This window comes from Rutilus rutilus (genome assembly GCF_951802725.1).
Source record: "Rutilus rutilus genome assembly, chromosome: 3".
Lineage (NCBI taxonomy): Eukaryota > Metazoa > Chordata > Actinopteri > Cypriniformes > Leuciscidae > Rutilus > Rutilus rutilus.
Window position 1 is genome coordinate 59463349 of NC_140211.1, and position 8908 is coordinate 59472256.

General features: G+C 41.4%; 1 protein-coding gene across 1 annotated transcript; it reads right to left on the reverse strand.

The window, feature by feature from the left end:
• Positions 1-512: 512 nt before the first annotated feature.
• rps20 (ribosomal protein S20) lies at positions 513-5311 on the reverse strand. The gene is made up of 4 exons (XM_084403838.1): positions 5089-5311; positions 3751-3850; positions 3497-3570; positions 513-725 (listed from the first exon to the last, which is right to left on the reverse strand). The coding sequence occupies exons 1-4, from the start codon at positions 5089-5091 to the stop codon at positions 543-545; spliced, it is 360 nt and encodes a 119-aa protein (XP_084259964.1). The 5' UTR covers positions 5092-5311; the 3' UTR covers positions 513-542.
• Positions 5312-8908: the final 3597 nt, after the last annotated feature.

Genomic DNA, 8908 nt, shown 5'->3' on the forward strand with positions numbered 1-8908 from the left:
TGTTTATAATAAATAAATAAAAAGCCCATATTATGCATTATTCCTTTTAAGTTTCAAAGAAAATGAGCATAGATCTTCAGTTATGGTGCTTGAAAAGGTCTATATTAACTTCCCTTTCACACATTTATCTTTGCTTTTTGTCGGTTTACACTTATTTGTTTAGAATCATAAAAATCTAGAAAAAAAAAATAACTCTCTGCCAATCTCATACATCAACACTCATCTTTCAGTGTTTCATTGAATCACATGTTTGGCACTACAGTAGTCCACATTTGAAGTGGATCAAAAGTTCAGTTGTCCTGAGACAAGAACAGGTATTGTTCAAAATTCATGTATGACTTTAATGAGGTTTTAAACCACTTGAAATGTTGACTAGTGTAGTTTCTACTTCAGAACAAGATGAGAATTAGTATTGCAACTTTAGGTTTGTGTTCTGAAGACCAAAACCCATAGATCTTCACGAGTAATGAAGCGGATCGTGTGTGTGTGAATAAACACAGCAGAGATGGAGATGCGAGAAGTAGTTTTATTGTTCCGACAGCTCAGGCGTCTGCGATGGTGACCTCGACCTCGACGCCGGGCTCGATGCTGATGCTGGTGATCTGCTTCACGATCTCAGAGGGGCTGTGCAGGTCGATGAGGCGCTTGTGGATCCGCATCTGGAAGCGGTCCCAGGTCTTGGAGCCTTCACCACACGGGGTCTTACGGGTCGTGATGCGCAGGGTCTTGATGAGAGGAGAGAAGAGCCAGAGGAACACTTTACTCACACGATCAACACAGGACAGATACACCGTGTCCTCACTAACGCCAGAACGTGCCTCTCCACGTTAAGAGTTCGTCCTAACCAGCCGTGATCCTATTGTAGATAACGGTTTCTATGTTTCTGCGACGTCGCGCTGGAACAACGGCGATGATGATCTCAGGTGCTGTTTATGTGCTTTATTTAATGTTAAAAGCGTGTCATGTGACTCTGAACATCATTTAGTGCTCCAGCTTTGTAGCTGTAAAAGCAACAGTGGATAATTCACCTCAGATCCCGAAATTAAATGGAAACACGAACGTTCAAACTGTGAACAAACAAGTGTATTTGACAAAGAACATTTTAGTAACTCAGAAGCAAATGCATTAATATTTAAATGGTGTAATATTTGTGAATTTGATTATGTAGCGACTTATACATGTTCTTGCGAGTGCCGTCAGGATTGGTCTCTGGTGCCGCGAGACTCCGCCCACACGCTAATCTGGGGCACGTTCAAGGTCAAAACGGCGCGCAACGTTTTGCTACGGTTTCCGGGTTGAACGTCATGTTTCCTGGAGACGGCGTGCACCGGTGTGCAACGGGGTTTGAGTACGTTTTCTCTTGTTTGGTGGGTGTGTCAGAACTGCAGTCCAATCAGCAGCAACATGTATATAAAGCACGCGGTATTAAAGTGAACTCGCACAACGGGTTCAAGGAAAGTAATTTACAAATGTGTTCGATGCAGCTCGGTATACACAACAACTGAGGATATTAGAAGACATGTTTGGCGAAAGTTTTATTGTAAAAATATAGGATATCAACATAATGATGTAGTTGTTTATATTTTTAGCTTCATTGCAAGTGTATGACATTTGGTATAGAAATAAACAATGGTAATTAAGTGCTTTTCCTAAAAATGAGAAAGAAAATACAGGGTATTAAAACAGTATGACCTACAAATAAAGTCAGTATGTGAGGCTAAATAGATGTGCTTTAGTCTGAATTAGATAAGATGTGTGCTTCAGTTTCAGTTTCCACAAATCCCTTCACTCGACTGGGATGTTCTCTTTTGTTCTGGGCGGCAAGTGCAGTAACTGTAACATCGGGCATATTTTGTAGTATTAAACACATATTTATACCGACTTCATCGGGCTCAGAAAATTCTTCACAAAGAACACAAAGAATGGCCTTCTCAGCTGCCATAGTTGCAACTCTTGCGTCATCAGAACAGTGTGTTCAACACATCACCGTTTCTGTTTAAAAAACACTGTGCAACGTTTTGTCGGGGCTGAACGCAGCCCTGATTGGCTGACCCTGCCCACACGCTGTTCTGATTGGCTGTGGGTTTAGATTGATTTTGACGCATCTCGCAGTCGCGTCTAGTGTGGACCGACAAAATCTTTGTCGCTGGAATCTTATCGCGTCTGGTTAGGACACGGTGTTACAGGTCATGCGTTACAAGTAACTCCAGTTACGCAATCAGATCACTTACAAGTAATGAGTAACAAATCAACTTAAATTTACGTCAATATCAGTAACTTTTTAAATAAGTAACAAGTTACACTGATTCCCCATTTATTGCCCTCTACTGTCCAGACTGAGGCTCATCCAGGTCACTTCTGCAGTGAAAGAGCCTTTACACTGGCAAAAAAATGGTCTGTTATTAAAACACAAAGCCAGTAAGACCAGCCCTGGTGCGAAAAAAGTAACGTAATAATACTTTTCATAAAAAGTAACGCCATATTGTAACACTACTTTTAAAAGTACCTTCCCCCGCACCGTCACAAGGCATCGGCAGGGCTCTCACCCGCACAAATATTATTAAAACCACACGGGAAGGGCAGAGCAACGTCTATGTGACCAATCATAAAACGACTGTACGATTTAAACCACAGTTCAAACAAGCTGACAAAAAAAAAAAGTTTGATAAAATGATAAGCCTCACATTTCAGCCTTTAAATCTTTTTAAAAAAGGGGTCAAAATAAGACATTTGCTTTTCGATTCCCAAGTTAACCATGTTTGTTTCGCAAAATATCACTTCCTTTTTGCTTAGATTTTTCCACTCTGCCAGTAGGTGGCGCTCACTGAAAAGCAGAGATAACGGTTACCCTGGTAAAGCCGGTTTATTAATAACGGTGTATTTTTCTGAAAGGTGTTGAGCAACAGCGGCACGTTTACTGTGACACAAGCAGCACTTCATTAAACCAGCGCCTTATGAAGTTTAATAATCACAATCCATGCAACAATTCCTGCTTTCAGTCACAAAATGTAAGACCTTTGTAATGATGATTAACTTTTCTTAGACCATTTAAAACTTGCGTACGTTTTGTGTACATTAAGAGCCGTGTGCGTGCGCGAGAGAGCCGTGCGTGTGCGGGCGCGAGAAAGAGCCGTGTGCGTGCGGGCGCGAGAGAGAGCCGTGTGTGTGTACGAGAGCCGTGTGCGTGCGCGAGAGAGCCGTGCGTGTGCGGGCGCGAGAAAGAGCCGTGTGCGTGCGGGCGCGAGAGAGAGCCGTGTGTGTGTACGAGAGCCGTGTGTGTGCGCGAGAGAGCCGTGTGTGTGCGCGAGAGAGCCGTGCGTGTGCGGGCGCGAGAAAGAGCCGTGTGCGTGCGGGCGCGAGAGAGAGCCGTGTGTGTGCGCGAGAGAGCCGTGTGCGGGCGCGAGAGAGCCGTGTGTGTGTACGAGAGCCGTGTGCGGGCGCGAGAGAGCCGTGTGTGTGTACGAGAGCCGTGTGTGTGCACGAGAACGGGTCTCACCTTGGTGGGCATCCGCACGGGGCCCTTGACCTTCAGGCTCTTCTCTTTCGCACCTCGGATCAAATCAGCACAAACTGCAGAGAAAACATGATTAATGAAGACCCACCCGACACACACACACACACACACACGAGTGTTCAGGGGAAAAGGGCTCAGAATAGCGTATATTATAACTCATGCTGAAGTCGTTCACATGTTATCCTCCTCATTGCCGTGTTTAGCACAGACAGGTTATGGTAAACACACACACACACCTTTCTCCAGAGACTTGACGTTACGGCTGGTCAGTGTGATGCGGATCCGGTGGATCGCGACCTCGGCCTCGACCGGGGCTTTACCGGTGTCTTTAAACGCCTGTAAACACACACGTGCTGTTATTAAACATCCACACACACTCTCACCTATAACACACACACACTAAACTGAAGACCAGCACAAATACTACCTTTATTCAGAATATACACAAGCTCGGGATTGGTAAGATTTACTAATGTTTTTAAAAGAAGTCTCTTCAGCTCAGCAAGACTGCACTTATCTGTAAATAAATAGTCTTAAAACTTAGTAATATTGTGAGATTTCAAATAACTTTATTATGTGAATATATAGTAAAGTGTAATTTATTGCTGTGATCAAAGCGGTTCAGCATCATTACTCCAGTCTTCAGTGTCACATGATCCTTCACACACTCTAATATGAGGATTTGATGATCAAGAAACATTATTGAACAGTAATATGTAAAAATAATATTCTTTGAATGGAATTTGTTTATTTTATTTCTTTCCAAAAAATAAATTCTTTCTGACCCCAAACTTTTGAATGAATGTTTCTTGATCATCAGATCCTCATATTAGAGTGATTTCTGGAGGATCATGTGACACTGAACACTGGAGTAATGATGCTGAACATCAGCTTTGATCACAGGAATAAATTACACTTTACTGTATATTCACATAGAAAACAGTCATCTTAAACTGTAATATTTGACAATATGACTGTTTTTTTTATTAACTAAATGCAGCCTTGGTGAGCATAAAACTTTAACATTAAAAATCTTACTGATCCCAAACTTTTTTGGGCACTGAAACTGGATTTATTCACAACCGCCTAGTCTTAGTTAAAGTAGTGCATATTTACATATAAACATCTAGATAGCGCGGGAAGTGTATGAATGAGACGCGAAATATCATTTAGGCTTTAATAAGACTTGCCCAAAATATATAAGCAGGAATAAACCTGTCGTCCTCCGTCATTCCGGAACTTCACAACAAAGCGCCGCCGAGCTCGGAAACTCGACTTTACAAGCGGGAAGTCGGACATGTACGACAGCACGTGAAGCTAGCATGTGCACAAATACTTTTGTTTTCTTCCAACCTTAAATTTAAGTTAAACCTAAAACAACATTAAATAGAAAAACAAGCAAAGGCTTGGCATAAAACGGTTTAAAACAATATTTGCCCGCGAATCTCCCAGAAACCGCGAGCCCTCAGAAAGATCAACAGCGCCGCGTGTTTTACTCCGATGCACAAACAGACCTAAACACAAACACAACCCGCGACGAAAACACGTATGATATTAGTATAACTTTAAATTACCATGATTATTAATTCCTGACCGACTTATTCGTATCAAAGGTTGAGAAGAACAGCGGTGAGTCAGGAAGAGGAACGGGATCAAGACGCGATCCTTCACAAAAGGGCGGAAAAACGGCCTGCTTCAGCTTTTATACGCAGCATACGGGCACTGCGTGACGTCAGAGCCTCGTCGGCACTTCCGCCGGAACAAGAGCATTTAGTGGTTTTTTATTTTTCGCTGAGTGAGATCACTGAGGATGATGGCCATTATAACGAATAAATGAACATGACTTCAATACATTTAAATTAATTAAATAAATAAATAAATAAAAAATAATGAAACTGAACAGACATTTTAACATTGTAATTCATAAAACAGATTTTGTGTGTGTGTGGGATCACTGAGGATGATGGCCATTATAACGAATAAATGAACATGGCTTCAATGAAAAAAAAAAAAAAATCTATTTAAAAAATAATAAAACTGAACAGACATTTTAACACTGTAATTCATAAAACAGATTTTTTTTTTTTACTTTTTTTTTTTTACAATTTATGTAATTCATAAAACAAAATACACATTAATTGTAATTTTTTTCTCAACCTGAATATACTTTCCACACACACACACACACACAAAGAAACTCTTGGTAAAGTGAGTCCTTCTCGTGTTTATTGATCATTCAGTACTGTGGACAGTATTAACACTGGACCAAATCTCTCCTCTCCTCACATAGCAGCAAAGGTCGTCTGAACACACACAGAAACACACACACCTCTCATCAGAAACACACACTACTTCTCATCAGAAACACACACACAGCTGCCAACAGCCTGCCTTCCTTCACACACACACCTGACACGGCTAGTCAGCGAATAAATAACGTTCTCTTTGGATGATGTTATCAGTATGAGACTCGTCAGCTGTGGCAGCAGGTTCCCACAACACACACATTCACACACATAGATATATATATTTATATATATATATATATATGGGATTCTGTCTTAGGCTATACATGTACAACAGTAGTTTGTAAAATACATTAAAGTAAAATATGCATGATTAGCAATAGCAGGCCATTATCACAGAATGGCATTACAGATACATAAAAAAAAAAAACACATAATTATGGCTGGAATGCTATTTCATCTATCCATATCTTCCATCCTCTAAATGATATATATATGCACCATATTACAAATACATTAACAATATGGCTCACATAACCCCAAAACACACACACACACACACACACACACACAGTTTGAAATGTTCTGAAAGCGAGGAGAGGGTCTGTCGCAGCACCAGGGCTTTACACTGTCCTTTAGCAGCATATCCATCAGATTATTGCAGAGCGTCACTCATAAACACTCGGTGTTGTGATTGTACCAATGAACAGGAGAGTTCGTGGCTCCCAATGATAAAGTAATCCTACACACACACACGTCCACGATTCAGCAGCAATAAATGAACGCCTTCACTCGTTTAGATGACCTCCTGGAAGCGGGTCACCAGGCCACAGATCTACACGGTTCCTGAAGCTAGCAGACACTTACAGGTTCAGTTTCAGTCTGCTTTACAATCGCTCGGACACATTTCTTAATGTCTTGGGAGTCATTTTGAACTGCGATGTAAACATGCATCATGTGACATGAACTCTAAACATGTTATACTGAAGAAATCATTGTGTAATGCTGTTATAAAGTGTTGCTGGTGTTATAGAAGAATGACTTTTTGAGGCACGTTTTTTTGTGCATTTTGGATGTGAAATTTGTGTGAGGAGTAAAAATTTAATGAAAAATGTGCCGTAGCGATTGTAAAACGCTGTAAATGCAGTATGTACTTGCTAAAGTGATTTTGCTTGAATTGACCTTTTTTTGGCTGAAGCCTCAGTTTCTGAGACACTGACAGTTTGATATTTTGTGCAATAAAGCAAAACAACAACAACAATAAAAACAACAAATCAACACTGTATGAAGTGTACCTGTAAAAAATATCACACATGTAAGCATTGTGTATGTATGCTTAAAATCTTCTAAAGGCTAATTATGATAGCTAAACTAATTTATGACAGTTACTTTCACAAAATAAAGGGCATATTATTTTTTTCTGAAAGTGCTATTATGAAACATACGCCCCAAACGGAGGTTCTCTGAATGTTTAAGCTTTTAACAACCGTCAGCTTCCGACGAACTAAATCAAAAGGACATTTACAGACTCTGTCCAAACACCTACACACACACACACACACACACACACACACACGTGTCTCTAGCAGTGTTGGGGAAAGTTACTTTTAAAAGTAACGTGTTACAATATTGTGTTACTCCCTAAAAAGTAACTAATTGCGTTCCTTATTTACTCTTTATGGAAAGTTGTGTGTCACGTTACTTTTGCGTAACTCTTTCTCACCTGGGCTGATGGGCTTGCTGGTTTACTTTTTTAATAACAAGCATTTTCACAGCAAAAGTGAATTGAATAAGCCTCAGGCTGAAGGAAATGCAAATTCACGGTTGTACAGTAGAGGTCAATAAATGGGGAGTAACTTGTAACTCTGAGGGCCCTATTTTAACGATCTAAGCGCGTGGTCTAAAGCGCACGGCACAAGCGCAGTTTAACGACGGGAAAAATGGTCGGCGCTCCCGGTGCATGGTCTAAAATCTCTTAATGAGTAATGGGTGTGTTTTGGGCGTAACGTGCAATAAACCAATCAGAGTCTCGTCTCCCATTCCCTTTAAAAGCCAGTTGCGCTCTTCTCTAGCGAAGAAACGGATCTGCTCGTGCGCGAGATTAAAGCTGTGTGTGTGTGTGTGAGGTTAAAGCGTGCAAGCACACCATCTACGGGACAAAGTGAGTGTAATAAGCAGAGTGTGTGTATAATAAGCAGAGTGTGTGTGTGTAATAAGCAGTGTGTGTGTGTAATAAGCAGAGTGTACTCGCGTTGTGGATAGGCTATAGGCTCACATTACTAACGCGCTCTTTAAATAACAAAAAAAAAAATACTGCGCTATTGACTTTAGTCCAGGTTTCAGTCGGTCAACGGCTCAGTCTATTTCAGTTCCTCAAAACAGCAACGCTCCATCAACGCTCCTGAACACACACTCGTTCTCAGACCAGCAGCCCATGGGCCACAGATGAGCACTAATGCATTTGCTATTTAAATAACGTGGCGCAGGACGTGAAAATGAAAACCGCGTCGGGCTGAAACTAGCTAAACACACTTGCGTCACGCCTGGCGCCGGGTGCATGATAGGGCCCAGAGAGTTTTAAATTTTAAAGTAATGCGCTACTTTACTCGTTACTTTAAAAAAGTAATCTGATTACGCAACTCAAGTTACTTTACCCCCAACACTGGTCTCTAGAGCAGTGAATCTCAACCTTTTTGACTTTCAGGCCCCCCCCCCCGACTCATTCTGAGGCATTCCTACTCAACTGCTGCATTCTGGGACAGATCATGTGACCGATCACATCATATCTGCGCGGACTCCCGTTAGTAGCCGACACATTGCGTCACTGGCCATTTGCATAAAGTCGAGTCCCTTGTGTCGCCTCGAATCGCCAACTCCCGCTGAAAACGAATTACTTTGCAAAATCGCTGTCGATGCGAAAAAAACCTTCATTTGATTTAGAGACTAAATCTTCAGCTTATGTTCAGAGAGAAGTCAAGGTGATGTCACAGATCGTATTTTGGAGTTTTATAAGCCGAGACAGCAAAAACTGGTTCATCGTTAGCCTTGATCAGTGCAACAGCCAGCATTCGGGTGGATGAGGTTGGATAAAGTAAGAGAGTGTGTGTGTGTGTGTGTGTGGGATTCTTCGTCCTTCTTTCCCTTTGTT

Coding starts and splice junctions, on each gene's coding strand:
- rps20 (XM_084403838.1), bottom strand. Junction 3,571..3,750: donor CGTCAAGTCTCTGGAGAAAG/GTGTGTGTGTGT, acceptor TTTTCTCTGCAG/TTTGTGCTGATTTGATCCGA. Junction 726..3,496: donor CCGTGCGGATGCCCACCAAG/GTGAGACCCGTT, acceptor CCTCTCATCAAG/ACCCTGCGCATCACGACCCG.